Here is a 17,059-nt window from a genome sequence, read left to right as displayed (position 1 = left end):
ACATATGGAAAAATGTGGTTGTACGTACACACTTTGCTAGTCTATAGAAAATAGTCAACCCAATGCCTTCCAAAAAAAAATGCCAACTTGCTTCAAGGGATTAATTTGTTTGTCGATAAAGGCTTGAAGGGATAGAGGGGTCTGAAGTAATTTGAAGATTGCCTAGTTCCTACGGGCCAAAATTGGCTGAAAGTCTAGGGGAAAAAATCTATGGACAAACCAAGTGATACACCGATATACCACTTTGCACCCACCGTAGTTCGGCCCAGGTGTCGTCAGGCATGCTCTGTCACAAAACGACAGTACATTCCCTGGTGACACGTATCATTCCCTTCCACGTCGCTTCAAGCAGGCTGCCATGCCGCCCGAGCGCGGCCATGCTATAGAAACTCTGCCGTTAGTGTGCTCCCCAAACCCAGCCAACACCCATCGTCAGGCACACGAAATGGGAAGCGGTAGCACGGAAGAGAATGGCGGCCCTAAGCAGCAGCCGTCGTCGAGGGCCGGAGCCATGGCGCAAGCCCAATCCCGCTCAGTCTGCGAAACCTACGCTCTGACCAACACCGGAAACGAAGGCCGAGTGCTCGATGCCGCTGAGCCCGTCCCCACGAGAGACGCCGACGAGCGGCTCGCGCACGGGGGCTGCCGTGACGTCGTCGACGAAGAGTACGACACCAAGGTGAAGATCGCGGAGGCGCTGGAGGCGGCGGCGCAGGCCGTGGGCGACCACCCCGTGGAGCGGTCCGACGCGGCCGCGATACGAGCGGCGGAGGCGCGCGCCATCGGGCCGGGAGCGGCCATCCCTGGCGGAGTCGCCCAGCAGGCGGAGGCGGCGGCGCGTTCGAACGCCACGGCCACGCACGGCGAGGACAAGGTCACCATCGGAGACGTCCTCAGGGTACGGACATGCGTCCTCCGCGCAAACATGTACTATGCGCCTGGTGACTTGACTTGCACATCTCTGACTGCGTGGATGCATGGCATGTCTGATTGGTGTTTCTTCAGTGGAACGCGACGGCGAAGCTGCCGACGGACAAGGCGGTGACGAGGGAGGACGCGGCGGCCGCGGTGGAGGCGGAGGCGGCGGGTGCTCCCGGTGAGGCCACCAAGCCGTACGGGGTGGGAGCGGCGCTTACAGAGGCGGCGAAGCACAACGAGGAGGAATCGTGGTAAATATGTAGCAAGATGTTGGGACGATAGATCAGTCTACTGAACACTGATGGTGCTCATGTACGTATATCTAGCGTTCATCGGAAAGAATCGAGAACTGAATTTCGTCCTTGGCAATTTTGATAGCACGACATCAGACAAATTGGCTTTTATGCAAGCTGCACATGCGCGGGTGCAGAAAACCGACCCAACTGCACCGAGAAGCTCGAGGATCGCCATCGCCTCTGCCGTCGGAGGTGTTTTCCTTCAACTAATTACAGAATCGAGAGATGAAGGATATCCTTTGGATTAGAAACGTACGGCAGATTTTAGAGCTACAGCACCTATACAGTAAGAACGTAACCGAAAATCCCACACTACATACACGTGGGTGTCACGGGCTTAGCAGGGGCCTCCACTAGCTCAGTTTTGTTTCAAAATTGGTGAGACTATTTTGCAAAACAGACCCTCAGTTTTATTGGTTTCTTATCAAGCTGTGTAGGTCACCGTTTTGTTCTATCTGAATATGTAAGATTCTAGTATTAGAAGCTCAATTCTATCGTGCCTGGCATACGTACAACCAAAATATTCCAAATCAGAACGAATTGACATTCATAAATATATGGGATGGTCACTTACAGATTCTACAAGAACATGTTCCAGATATGGAGGAAAAAAACAGAGATTTCTTTATGGAACATGCACTGTTTCTACAATGAATCAGGCTTTGAGGATTCGAAACCGAAAAATAGAAGTCCAAACAAAAATCAAAACTTCACAGGAACATCTCACATCCAACCGGATTCGAATCCAAACAAAAAAGAAGTCCAAAATAAAATCCATATTTTGCATCCAGAGCTCGTCATTAGGCTGGATGGGGGCGACGAGGATCCACACGGAGGCGTACGGAGGACGTGACGAGGCATGCTCGTCCAATTGTCGAGCTCAAGCGCGGCGGCCATGGATGGAGGAACAACTAAAAAGAAGATCTAAGAAGAATCCCGTGAAACAAAACATCTGGGGGTGGCTACGGATCAGCAAGGAGGCAAGCTTAAAGGTTAGCTCCGTTGAGTCGGCCTGCATAGGCCGGGTTTCTCCCCAGTCACGACCATCGACCGGCAAACAGAGGAAGAGTGAAGGAGGTGCAGGAGAGGAGACGTCCGCGCATGAGAGGATAAGGAGGAGAAAGTCACGGAAGGTAGACAAAATGGACCGTGTACATGTTGGTTTCTATAGAGGTGGGAAGATGTACTATGTCTAGGATGTGGATGCAAAATATGGATGCACGAATCTTGAAGCTTCCGTGACCATTGGATAAGATGGTGACGCCCACGTGTGTGGGGAAAAACTGTGTTTGAACGTAACTGTAGAGGAGCCGAACCCCTTATTCACCATCATTTCCAAAAGTATCCATCCGATTTTTGAGCTCAGCACCGATCGCACCACTCCACAAACAATAATGATAGCAGAAAGCAGCCGGTAGCCGATTTTTCTGGTGCGGAACGGTGCTCACGACATCCACACCGATCAGCGAAACCTCGACGAGGCCCCAGAAAACGGCGCTGACAAAAGCGAATCCGGCAGCGCCTTTGAGCCCCTTGCGCCTATGGTGTAGGCCTCACATTCAGGCGAAGGCGACGATGCGGTTCCACGGGTCATCCTTCCCGCGAGCCAAAAAGGCGAAAAACATGCATGTCCATGACCCGGTGAGGCGAGATGTGTTCGCGCGGACGGCCTGCGCGCGCGCCACCGACGAGGCGGCCCCCGCAGGGCCTTCAGGAAGTGGAACACGGACCCGCCCGTACGTGCCACCGAGGACGAAGGCGAGGGCCGTGTCACTAGTGATGCAGGCCGGGACCCTGCTGGCGCGAGCGGCCTCTGCTCGTGCAACCCCCGCGGGTTCATCGTCCTCCGGTTGCTCTCTCAGTCGGGTTGATGACATGAGAGAGCTTTTCACCATAATTTAGGTTGGTATAAAGTGATGGATATGGCATGCGTCATAAGTCGAATGCGATACAGATAAGGATAAAGGTTTACATCTATCCTACCTAGAGAATGTATACATACTTAAGTCACCCTGCAATTGAGTCGCCGATATGTTGGATCCATATCTAATGATCCCACGTGCCAGGGAGCCAAATCATCTTACTTGTGGCAGACACATCAGCACCTTTAAGGGCATCTCCAACGCGGCGACCCATCTCGCGCCCGAGCGTCTAGATGGATTCAACCGGATAAAAACGCGGCCCAACGGGCGGACCCATCCCAAAAATGGATGGGCGCAGCATCCGGGACGACCCAAAGCCGGCCCAAATCTGGGCCGAGTTTGCGTGGCCGCGGACTCCTATCGCTGCCCGCTCGCGTCCTCCCCTTGTCCGCCCCTGGCCCGCATGTTTGTGTCCCAAAACACAGCGCCCTCGCACACATCTCCCACCGCTCCGCCGCCACCCAAGGACCGGCGATTTGGGAGCGGTGTCGACGGCGGCCACCGTCCTCGAGACCCCGGCAAGCGGTGCGGAAGCATAGGTCGCGGCCCCGCGCTGGTTTCGCCGCGTCGTAGAAGAGTCGGAGGACGCCGTCGCCGACGCTGTTGTCCTCTCACCGTCGCGAGACCTCCCGCCGTCAGCAGCATCGCCGTTGCCGCCAGAGGTGAGCTCTCGTGCGCCATCTTTCTAGACCGCAAGTCGGCCGGGACGGTCATTACCTGCAGGTCCCTACAGACGCATTGGCTGGCCTCCGCCTGCGAGGTGTTCGATGAAATGGGCGCTCTAAAATTTGTCCCATTTTCATCTGTAGATCATGGTGGACAACGACGACGACTACTTCTTCAAGAACTTCATCGACACGTCGTCCGACGAGGAGTCCGACGACGACTTTTTCACGGAGGCTACGCTGATCATCCACGAGCACAATGTCTAGCAGATCCCCGTGTACCGTGGGTCCTTGCCGGGGCGCGCGGCCGCCTTGGAGCGCAAAAGAGAACGCGGCCATGATGTCTACGGGAGCTTCTATTCTTGTAGACAGTGTTGGGCCTCCAAGAGCAGAGGTTTGTAGAACAGCAGCAAGTTTCCCTTAAGTGGATCACCCAAGGTTTATCGATCTCAGGGAGGAAGAGGTCAAAGATATCCCTCTCATGCAACCCGGCAACCACAAAGCAAGAAGTCTCTTGTGTCCCCAACACACCTAATAGGTGCACTAATTCGGCGAAGAGATAGTGAAATACAGGTGGTATGAATAAGTAGTAGCAACGGCACCGTGAAAAGTGCTTTGCCCAGGACAGTAAACAAGCAGTAGTAACGCAGCAGTAGTAACGCAGCAAGTAGTAACGCATAGAAACATGTAAACAAGCAGCGATAGCAGATATTTAGGAACAAGGCCTAGGGAATAGACTTTCACTAGTGGACACTCTCAACTTTGATCACATAACAGAATAGATAAATGCATACTCTACACTCTTGTTGGATGATGAACACATTGCGTAGGATTACACGAACCCTCAATGCCGGAGTTAACAAGCTCCACAATTCAATGTTCATATTTAAATAACCTTAGAGTGCATGAAAGATCAACACGACTAAACCAAGTACTAACACAGCATGCACACTCGTCACCTTCACACTATGTAGGAGGAATAGATCACATCAATACTATCATAGCAATAGTTAACTTCACAATCTACAAGAGATCATGATCATAGCATACGCCAAGTACTAACACGGATGCACACACTGTCACCATTACACCGTGCAGGAGGAATAAAACTACTTTAATAACATCACTAGAGTAGCACATAGATAAATTGTGATACAAAACACATTGCAATCATAAAGAGATATAAATAAGCACTTCACTATGCCATTCATAACAAGTGAACAAGTATTCTGTGAAATATAGCCTAAGAGACCCACACGGTGCACACACTCGTCACCTTTACACACGTGGGACAAGGAGTCTCCGGAGATCACATAAGTAAAACTCACTTGACTAGCATAGTGACATCTAGATTACAAGCATCATCATATGAATCTCAATCATGTAAGGCAGCTCATGAGATTATTGTATTGAAGTACATAGGAGAGAGATGAACCACATAGCTACCGGTACAGCCCCGAGCCTCGATGGAGAACTACTCCCTCCTCATGGGAGCAGCAGCGGTGATGAAGATGGCGGTGGAGATGGCAGCGGTGTCGATGGAGAAGCCTTCCGGGGCACTTCCCCGCTCCGGCAGGGTGCCGGAACGGAGACTCCGTCCCCCGGATCTTGGCTTCGCGATGGCGGCGGCTCCGGAAGGTTTTCCGTATCGTGGTTTTTCGCCTCGGGGTTTTCTCGACGGAGGCTTTAAATAGGCGGAAGGGCAGCCTCGGAGGGGGCTCTGGGGGCCCACACCATAGGGCGGCGCGGCCCCCTCCGGCCGCGCCAGGGTGTGGTGTGGGGCCCCGTGGCTTCCCTCCGGCGGCTCTCGGGTGTTCCGGAAGGCTCCGGGTAAAATAGGACCCTGGGTCTTGATTTCGTCCGATTCCGAGAATATTTCGTTACTAGGATTTCTGAAACCAAAAACAGCGTAAAACAACGAATCGGCACTTCGGCATCTTGTTAATAGGTTAGTTCCAGAAAATGCACGAATATGACATAAAGTGTGCATAAAACATGTAGGTATCATCAATAATATGGCATGGAACATAAGAAATTATCGATACGCCGGAGACGTATCAGGCATCCCCAAGCTTAGTTCTGCTCGTCCCGAGCAGGTAAAACGATAACAAAGATAACTTCTGAAGTGACATGCCATCATAACCTTGATCATACTATTTGTAAACATATGTAGTGGATGCAGCGATCAAAACAATGGTAATGTCATGAGTAAACAAGTGAATCATAAAGCAAAGACTTTTCATGAATAGTACTTCAAGACAAGCATCAATAAGTCTTGCATAAGAGTTAACTCATAAAGCAATAAATCAAAGTAAAGGTATTGAAGCAACACAAAGGAAGATTTAAGTTTCAGCGGTTGCTTTCAACTTGTAACATGTATATCTCATGGATAATTGTCAACATAGAGTAATATAACAAGTACAATATACAAGTATGTAAGAATCAATGCATAGTTCACACAAGTGTTTGCTTCTTGAGGTGGAGAGAGATAGGTGAACTGACTCAACATAAAAGTAAAAAGAATGGTCCTTCAAAGAGGAAAGCATCGATTGCTATATTTGTGCTAGAGCTTTTATTTTGAAAACATGAAACAATTTTGTCAACGGTAGTAATAAAGCATATGAGTTATGTAAATTATATTTTACAAGTTGCAAGTCTCATGCATAGTATACTAATAGTGCCCGCACCTTGTCCTAATTAGCTTGGACTACCGGATCTTTGCAATGCACATGTTTTAACCAAGTGTCACAATGGGGTACCTCCATGCCGCCTGTACAAAGGTCTAAGGAGAAAGCTCGCATTTTGGATTTCTCGCTTTTGATTATTCTCAACTTAGACATCCATACCGGGACAACATGGACAACAGATAATGGACTCCTCTTAAATGCATAAGCATGTAACAACAATTATTATTCTCATATGAGATTGAGGATATATGTCCAAAACTGAAACTTTCACCATGATTCATGGCTTTAGTTAGCGGCCCAATGTTCTTCTCTAACAACATGCATGCTCCAACCATTAAGGTGGTAGATCTCTCTTACTTCAGACAAGACGGACATGCATAGCAACTCACATGATATCCAACAAAGAATAGTTGATGGCGTCCCCAGAAACATGGTTATCGCACAACAAGCAACTTAATAAGAGATAAAGTGCATAAGTACATATTCAATACAAGAATAGTTTTTAAGCTATTTGTCCCATGAGCTATATATTGCAAAGGTGAATGGTGGAATTTTAAAGGTAGCACTCAAGAAATTTACTTTGGAATGGCGGATAAATACCATGTAGTAGGTAGGTATGGTGGACACAAATGGCATAGTGGTTGGCTCAAGGATTTTGGATGCATGAGAAGTATTCCCTCTCGATACAAGGTTTAGGCTAGCAAGGTTATTTGAAACAAACACAAGGATGAACGGTGCAGCAAAACTCACATAAAAGACATATTGTAAACATTATAAGACTCTACACCGTCTTCCTAGCTTGTTGTTCAAAACTCAATACTAGATGTTATCTAGACTCTAGAGAAACCAAATATGCAAACCAAATTAGCAAGCTATAAGTATTTCTTCATTAATAGGTGCAAAGTATATGATGCAAGAGCTTAAACATGAGCACAACAATTGCCAAGTATCAAATTATCCAAGACATTTTAGAATTACTACATGTAGTATTTTCCAATTCCAACCATATAACAATTTAACGAAGAAGAAACTTCGCCATGAATACTATGAGTAGAGCCTAAGGACATACTTGTCCATATGCTACAGCGGAGCGTGTCTCTCTCCCACAAATTGAATGCTAGGATCCATTTTATTCAAACAAAACAAAAACAAAAACAAACCGACGCTCCAAGCAAAGTGCATAAGATTTGACGGAATAAAAATATAGTTTCAGGGGAGGAACCTGATAATGTTGTCGATGAAGAAGGGGATGCCTTGGGCATCCCCAAGCTTAGACGCTTGAGTCTTCTTAGAATATGCAGGGGTGAACCACCGGGGCATCCCCAAGCTTAGAGCTTTCACTCTCCTTGATCATATTGCATCATACTCCTCTCTTGATCCTTGAAAACTTCCTCCACACCAAACTCGAAACAACTCATTAGAGGGTTAGTGCACAATAAAAATTAACATGTTCAGAGGTGACACAATCATTCTTAACACTTCTGGACATTGCATAAGGCTACTGGACATTAATGGATCAAAGAAATTCATCCAACATAGCAAAAGAGGCAATGCGAAATAAAAGGCAGAATCTGTCAAAACAGAACAGTCCGTAAAGATGGATTTTATTAGGCCACCAGACTTGCTCAAATGAAAATTCCCAAATTGAATGAAAGTTGCGCACATATCTGAGGATCATGCACGTAAATTGGCTTAATTTTCTGAGCTACCTACAGGGAGGTAGACCCAGATTCGTGACAGCAAAGAAATCTGGAACTGCGCAGTAATCCAAATCTAGTACTTACTTTACTATCAAAGACTTTACTTGGCACAACAAAACTCAAAACTAAGATAAGGAGAGGTTGCTAAAGTAGTAAAAAACTTCCAAGACACAAATATAAAACAAAGTACTGTAGCAAAATAAACACATGGGTTATTTTCCAAGAAGTTCTTTCTTTTTAGCCATTAAGATGGGCTCAACAGTTTTAATGATGCACTCGCAAAAGATAGTATGTGAAGCAAAAGAGAGCATCAAGAGGCAAATTCAAAACATATTTAAGTATAACATGCTTCCTATGCATAGGAATCTTGTAAATAAACAAGTTCATGAAGAGCAAAGTAACAAGCATAGGAAGATAAAACAAGTATAGCTTCAAAAATTTCAGCACATAGAGAGGCATTTTAGTAACATGAAAATTTCTACAACCATATTTTCCTCTCTCATAATAACTTTCAGTAGCATCATGAGCAAACTCAACAATATAACTATCACATAAAGCATTCTTATCATGAGTCTCATGCATAAAATTATTACTCTCCACATAGGCACAATCAATTTTATTAGTTGTGGTGGGAGCAAATTCAACAAAGTAGCTATCATTATTATTCTCATCAAGTGTAGGAGGCATAGTATAATCACAACAAAATTTACTCTCCATAGTAGGTGGCACCAAAAGACCACTATCATTATAATCATCATAAATAGGAGGCAAAGTATCATCAAAGAAAATTTTCTCCTCAATGCTTGGGGGACTAAAAATATCATGAAAACCAGCTTCCCCAAGCTTAGAACTTTCTATATTATTATCAACAATGGTGTTCAAAGCGTTCATACTAATATTACTACCGAGCATGCAAATAAGATTTCATAGGTTTTTTAATTTTCGCATCAAACAATCCATGTTTTAAATCAGGAAATAGAATAAGAAGCTCATTGTTGTCCATTATGCCAAACTAGTGTAAACAAGAAACAAAAAGATGCAATTGCAGGATCTAAAGGAAATAGCTTCGAGCACAAACACAATGGCGCCGGAAAAGTACTGTTACACGGAACCGGAGTATGAGTGCCTTTTTACCTTTCCTCCCCGGCAACGGCGCCGGAAAAGTGCTTGATGTCTACGGGAGCTTCTATTCTTGTAGACATGTTGGGCCTCCAAGAGCAGAGGTTTGTAGAACAGCAAGCAAGTTTCCCTTAAGTGGATCACCCAAGGTTTATCGATCTCGGGGAGGAAGAGGTCAAAGATATCCCTCTCATGCAACCCTGCAACCACAAAGCAAGAAGTCTCTTGTGTCCCCAACACACCTAATAGGTGCACTAGTTCGGCGAAGAGATAGTGAAATACAGGTGGTATGAATAAGTGGTAGCAACGGCACCAGAAAAGTGCTTTGCCCAGGACAGTAAACAAGCAGTAGTAACGCAGCAGTAGTAACACGGTGAAACAGTAAACAAGCAGTGATAGCAGTATTTAGGAACAAGGCCTAGGGAATAGACTTTCACTAGTGGACACTCTCAACTTTGATCACATAACAGAATAGATAAATGCATACTCTACACTCTTGTTGGATGATGAACACATTGCGTAGGATTACACGAACCCTCAATGCCGGAGTTAACAAGCTCCACAATTCAATGTTCATATTTAAATAACCTTAGAGTGCATGAAAGATCAACACGACTAAACCAAGTACTAACACAAGCATGCACACTCGTCACCTTCACACTATGTAGGAGGAATAGATCACATCAATACTATCATAGCAATAGTTAACTTCACAATCTACAAGAGATCATGATCATAGCATACGCCAAGTACTAACACGGATGCACACACCTGTCACCATTACACCGTGCGGGAGGAATAAAACTACTTTAATAACATCACTAGAGTAGCACATAGATAAATTGTGATACAAAACACATTGCAATCATAAAGAGATATAAATAAGCACTTCACTATGCCATTCATAACAGTGAACAAGTATTCTGTGAAATATAGCCTAAGAGACCCACACGGTGCACACACTGTCACCTTTACACACGTGGGACAAGGAGTCTCCGGAGATCACATAAGTAAAACTCACTTGACTAGCATAGTGACATCTAGATTACAAGCATCATCATATGAATCTCAATCATGTAAGGCAGCTCATGAGATTATTGTATTGAAGTACATAGGAGAGAGATGAACCACATAGCTACCGGTACGGCCCCGAGCCTCGATGGAGAACTACTCCCTCCTCATGGGAGCAGCAGCGGTGATGAAGATGGTGGTGGAGATGGCAGCGGTGTCGATGGAGAAGCCTTCCGGGGGCACTTCCCCGCTCCGGCAGGGTGCCGGAACGAGACTCCTGTCCCCCGGATCTTGGCTTCGCGATGGCGGCGGCTCGGAAGGTTTTCCGTATCGTGGTTTTTCGCCTCGGGGTTTTCTCGACGGAGGCTTTAAATAGGCGGAAGGGCAGCCTCGGAGGGGCCTGGGGGCCCACACCATAGGGCGGCGCGGCCCCCTCTCGGCCGCGCCGGGTGTGGTGTGGGGCCCCGTGGCTTCCCTCCGGCGGCTCTCGGGTGTTCCGGAAGGCTCCGGGAAAAATAGGACCCCGAGTCTTGATTTCGTCCGATTCCGAGAATATTTCGTTACTAGGATTTCTGAAACCAAAAACAGCGAGAAAACGAAGCAATCGGCACTTCGGCATCTTGTTAATAGGTTAGTTCCAGAAAATGCACGAATATGACATAAAGTGTGCATAAAACATGTAGGTATCATCAATAATATGGCATGGAACATAAGAAATTATCGATACGTCGGAGACGTATCAGGCCACGACCAGCTCTTCACCGACTACTTCCAACCCAAGGCATTGTTCACGCCGGCCATGTTTCGCCATCGTTTTCGGATGTCCAGACCGTTGTTCCGCCGGATAATGGATGGTGTCAAGGCCTACGACGACTACTTCTGCGAGAAAGTGGATGCAATTGGCAAGGAAGGCCTCTCTTTGTACCAGAAATGCACAGCCGCGATTAGGATGCTCGTATATGGTGTTGCCGGTGATTTCATAGATGAGTACACGCGCATGAGTGAGTCGACCTGCTTGGAACCGATGTACATATTCTGCAGAGCAGTGATCGGTTCGTTCGGAGAACAATATCTCCGGCAACCTAATGCAGAGGACACAACTCGTCTGTTGTCAATCAACGCTTCCAGGGGGTTTCCTGGGATGCTTGGCAGCATAGACTGCATGCACTGGGAGTGGAAGAACTACTCATTTGGTTGGTAGGGGGCTTACAACGGCCATTCTGAAGGGTGCACAATGATTCTTAAAGTTGTTGCTTCACATGACAAATGGGTTTGGCACTCATTCTTCGGAATGGCTAGCTCGCACAATGACATCAATGTGCTGCAGCGCTCTCTGGTGTTTGATAGGCTAGCGTACAGTCAGTCCCCTGATGTGGATTCTGAGATCAGTGACCACCACTACAACAAGGGGTACTACCTTGCTGATGGTATCTATCCACCTTGGGATACACTCGTGAAGACAATCCGAAAACCCAACTCAGAGCAGGAGGCAAGGTTTGCCAAAGAGCAAGAGGCAGCCCGGAAAGATGTCGAGCGGGCGTTTGGCATGCTCCAAGTTCGTTGTGTTATCGTCAGACACCCTGCGAGGGCATGGAGTGTGCAAACTCTGTGGGAGGTGATGACCGCTTGTGTAATCATGCATAACATGATTGTTGAGATAGAGCGGGATGATTCACTATTTGATAATGAGTGAGATGACCAGGGAGAGTTGGTTACTCCTCAAGGTGGTCCGGCATCGTTCCAGGATATCCTCCATGTGCACCATGAAATTCGGGATCTAGTTGTACACAACCAGCTCCAAGCTGATTTGGTCGAGCACATGTGGCAGCATGTTGGCAACAATGCTGCAAACAACAATGATGAAGGAAATCCCGAAGCCTAAAGCATTTGTATCGTTTTTACATTTTATTTGAATAATACTTTGTCATTGAATACGTGGACAATAAACTTATGTAATAAATCTTGAGCATTTAAACTTATTTATATTTTTTTATGTTTTTTTATGCTTTTTAGTGAATTTAGAGGCAAATAGCAACTATATGGTGCCGCGACCCAAATCTGCCGCGTTGAACGCACCGCGCGACCCAAACGGACACGCGGACGCGGAGCTCCGTCCACGTGTCCGCGCGGCCACCCAAATGGCCGAAAACGGACGACCCAACACGTCCGTTTGGGTCGTAGCGTCGGAGATGCCCTAAAAAGGAAGCACCATCGACACAACGATGCTGCCCAAACCAAAGGTTCTATATATGGCTTTCCCGGCATGCATAGTACAGTGTGCATGGTATTTCCACGATGTCCTCCAGGAAGAAGTAGTGCCACTTCCAAGACTATTATGTTTTTATGACTTTTTTGATTTTTTTTTTGGCTTACATGAATTTACTTTCATATACATGAAAATCTATCATGGATACTAGATAATTGCAGTACAAGCCTTTATTAGAATATTTATCCCACTCGCACGCTTGTGGAATCTTCTATCAAGATATTGTAGTAACAAGATATGCACAAACATAAAACATAAACATATTGTAATACATACATGTGACATAAAATACTTTGTAGAAATATGGGACTTTGTCACCTTTTTATATTTCGTTCTATATATATGGTACTTACTTGCCAAAATATGCCATAATATATGATTAGAAATAAAACAATTTGAACAATATTGTTGTACTTTTATATTGTTGTATTTGTAAATGTAAGAGTTTGAGTTGCATATAAGTAAAGTGTGTGATTTATAATGTAGGTAATGTTATTACTTTCTCAAGTTTTGCATACAAGGCCCCTATCTCATTTTTTCAGTTAATACCTCTATGCTGAAATATAGTGTCTATTAGATTTTTTTGAAAGTCAAACCATATAAATTTTGATGGAGTTTATATAAAAAATGTCAACATCTAGAATATCAAATAAATACCACCATATTTATCATGAAGTATATTTTAGTATTGTAGTATACATTTGGTATTGTAGATCCAGAGAATTTTTCCAATAGACTTAGTCAAAGTTAGCGAATTTTAACTTTAGAGGAAACCAATGCACGCTATATTAATATAGCGTGTCCAGGATAACTAATCTTGTTGCTTGTGATGCATGTTTTCATATGGCTGCATGCATCCTTAGCATTAATAAGCACCATCCTACGTGGTAGAAATCTAAGCAATTCTTTTGGGAAGACATGGTGACCTTTTATGTGCAAAAAATCTATTTTTGACAGTGACCTTGTATTAAAAAAGAGTAGATAAAATGGGAAATATATTTTAATAGTGTAATAAATGTTGCATCAAATAAAAACATGTTAAGTTTTGGGGACAACATTGTAAATAAGTAAACATGGTTAGTATAAATAGGCCTTTTACATTTATTTTGCCTTTCCCACCTCCTCCACCATGATCATCACCACCTCCTCCTCAACCATGGTTGCCACCATCACCATCACTATCGTCTTCTCCACCACCTCGGACACCACCGCACGACCACCTCTGCCACCAGCCCCATTTTTCATGTGTTACATGTAGTATGGTGTGCCGACCTAGAGTATCATAAGCACCACCAAAGCGATCTCATGAACCCGACCATCCTTCATAGGTGCCTCCACTAGTGCCAGCGAACAATAGAGATGGTCGCCTGGCATAGGAACCAGCTGCACTTCTCCATCCTTGGATGATGCATTGTACTTCGCCCACGTGGCAAACAACTTCTCAGATTGTGACCGAGTTAGAGAAATCTTTATCAGGCTGCACTTCGCCAAGTGAAGTTACTATCCTTGTATAAACTACTACATGTGGCATTACAAAATATTACCCAAAAATGGTTTCCTACACATCGTATGTGGCATTATTAATCCTCGCCGGTCCCTTTGATCATTGAATGTGGGAAATTAATGTTTGCAGCTAGTTAGAGCATCCCCAGCCGTTGGAGGCACCCGGGCCACAATCCGTATGTAAACTGGTCCGGATTGGATCTATTTTTGGCATGGGAAGCAACGATTTTCCAGCCATCCCGGAGAATTTGGGCGCGCTAGAGCACGGAATCTTCACTGACACGCGGGCCAGAGCGCGGAATTTGCTCCATCCGGAGTCCCCGACAGCACCCCGGGAAACCGAGGATGGCCTGGGGAGTCCGGACGGATTTAGGCCCAAATCCGAACGAAAACGAGAAGCTGGGGGCGTGACTGGGCCATTTTCGTCCGTCCGGATGAAAAAAAAAGAGGCCCTGAAGGCCTTCCCGGGGACATGGCTGGAGATGCTCTTACACCCACACCCATATCACATGTAGCACATCTAAGTTTTTTAAAAATGCGAAATAAATTATGTACATAGATTATGTTGCGTATCCAACAAATATGATAATGTGTGGCCTAGAAAATAGTGATGTGCAAATAGAACATGATACTATTAACTTTTTTTTTAACAAAGATACTATTAACTTTAGATCGGCAAGGATGCAACATAGTCCTATTTTCACACTTTCTCAATCAGCTTCAAACGCTGAGCATATTGAAAATACAATGTAGAAAACTAGGTTTAGAAGCTATTTGGCCTACCATCTATTCATCTCTTTTATTGATGGGGCCGCTCACAATGCATATTGAGACTATAGAATAAGAATCTATATATAGATTTCGAATTCAAAATATTTTCATCTATTTTTCAGCTATGACTCCGTAACTTGTCAAACCAATTACAATCGTTAACAATCATCTACTGAGTTGTGTGTGTGAGTTGTGCGCCAAGTTTGAATTCAAAATCAAACTCACATGGTTTAACAATCCATAGAGGCAATCATATGGATAACTTGCCATTCCACTCTATATTGTTTCTTGGTATAATTTCAGCCTACTCATATACACTGTGTTTCAGTATAGCCGTATTGGCTTCCTTCAATATATTGTCTTAAGTTCAACTCTGCGTTAATTATTCCGTGTTATTTCCATGAATATTTTCACATTGAGATTTTAATTCGGGGAGGATAACAATGTAGTTCACATATCAGAAATTCAATTCGGCTTTTGGGTGCATATGTTCTCTCCACCCAAAAAACATATTTTTAATTGTCAAAAAATTCAATAAACAATTTCTTATGTTCATCTCGACGATCTATGTGCGTTCGTACAATTACGCGAAAAAATGTTTATTTTTTTGTGAACGATGTAGAAAGACAAACATGTATCACAAAAAGCTTTACTTTTAGCATCATATTTTATCTTTTTTACACAACAACTCAAACAACTAGTTGATTTTTAACGCAAAGACTTTATACACAAGTAGCATGTGACGATGACACGTAAATTTAGGTTCATTTAAAATATTTGAACATCTTAGAATGTATTAAAGATGAATTTTAAAATAAAACGATCATATGCACCTAAGAGCGAGAACACGTACGACTCCCTCAACATATAAAATATTGCAATAAATTCCTACAATTTTAGACTAGAGAGGCTCTGTGCGCTGTGCTTTGATCCAGGTGTCTTCCGGCATGCTCTGTCACAAGACAGCAATACATTTCCTGCTGACACGTATCCCCACGTGTCATTCCCGGCCACTTCATCCACGATATAAACTCTGCCGCTGATGGATATCGTCTCCCTTCCCATCGCCGGCCGCACAGAAACAACGGGAGAAGCTTCCGCCTAGAAGGGGAAAGACTCCGAGTGACAAGGGCCAGATTGAGCCATGGAGCAAGGCCAGCCCAGAGTGGACTGCCAAGCCTACGCCCAGACCAAGATCAGCAACCATGCCCGGGTGTTCGAAGGCCCCGAGGCGGTTACCCCAAGGGACGCCGACGAGCTCAACGTCGAGCGGCTCGCCCACGTGGGCTGCGGTGACGTCGTGGACGAAGAGTACGACACCAAGGTGAAGATCGGCGAGGCGCTGGAGGCCGCGGCGCAGGCCGTGGGCGACCACCCCGTGGAGCGGTCCGACGCCGCGGCGATACGAGCGGCGGAGGCGCGCGTCGTCGGCCCGGGAGCGACCATCCCCGGCGGGGTCGCCGAGCAGGCGGAGCAGGCGGCGGAGTCCAACGCCACGGCCGGGCACGACGAGGACAAGGTCACCATCGCCGATGTCCTCAAGGTACACCGATACACGTCCTCCGCGCATGCATGGTGACTTGACTTAAACACCTGACATCTCTGACTGCACGTACGGATGCATGTCTCGTGTGGTGTTTCAGTGGAACGCGACGGCGAAGCTGCCGACGGACAAGGCGGTGACGAGGGAGGACGCGGCGGCCGCGGTGGAGGCAGAGGCGGCGTGTGCCCCCGGTGAGGCGACCAAGCCATACGGCGTGGGGGCGGCGCTTACAGAGGCGGCGAGGCACAACCAGGACGAATCGTGGTAAATAGCAGAATGTCGGGACGATCGATCAGTCGGTGCTCATGTATGTGTGTATCTATCGTCCATGAGGAAGAATCGAGAACCCGAAAATTAAGAGTGATAACTGGATTTGGTCATTGGCAAATTTCATAGCACGACATCAGACAATTGGCTTATTAATTCACCATCAAATCCAAAAGTATCCATCCGATTTATGAGCTCAGCACTGATCGCACCACAAGTCGAACAGATCGCAACGAGTATATATATTTTCATTAGTTCCTCAGATTCGAACTGTCTTTTTTAAAGCATGTACCTGCATCTCTATTCTTATGGGTAAAACAGAAATTTAGCGATCACCTAAATCCTGCTGTTTATCATAACAAAACCATGCGTATGCTACATCGGATGATCG

The 17,059-nt window shown here is 45.7% G+C and overlaps 2 protein-coding genes across 2 annotated transcripts; both read left to right on the top strand.

Annotated features, from left to right (window-relative positions):
- The first annotated feature begins 358 nt into the window (after window positions 1-358).
- On the top strand, window positions 359-1,173 carry LOC124697488 (late embryogenesis abundant protein D-34-like). Its single transcript, XM_047230073.1, has 2 exons — window positions 359-898; window positions 1,006-1,173. The coding sequence occupies exons 1-2, from the start codon at window positions 359-361 to the stop codon at window positions 1,171-1,173; spliced, it is 708 nt and encodes a 235-aa protein (XP_047086029.1).
- Window positions 1,174-16,002: 14,829 nt separating this feature from the next.
- LOC124697487 (late embryogenesis abundant protein D-34-like) lies at window positions 16,003-16,669 on the top strand. Its single transcript, XM_047230072.1, has 2 exons — window positions 16,003-16,401; window positions 16,502-16,669. Exons 1-2 carry the CDS (start codon window positions 16,003-16,005, stop codon window positions 16,667-16,669), a joined length of 567 nt encoding a protein of 188 aa, XP_047086028.1.
- Window positions 16,670-17,059: the final 390 nt, after the last annotated feature.

Source organism: Lolium rigidum, chromosome 3, assembly GCF_022539505.1.
Source record: "Lolium rigidum isolate FL_2022 chromosome 3, APGP_CSIRO_Lrig_0.1, whole genome shotgun sequence".
NCBI lineage: Eukaryota > Viridiplantae > Streptophyta > Magnoliopsida > Poales > Poaceae > Lolium > Lolium rigidum.
The sequence above is the reverse complement of the archived record's forward strand: the minus strand, read 5'-3'. Positions and strand labels throughout refer to the sequence as shown.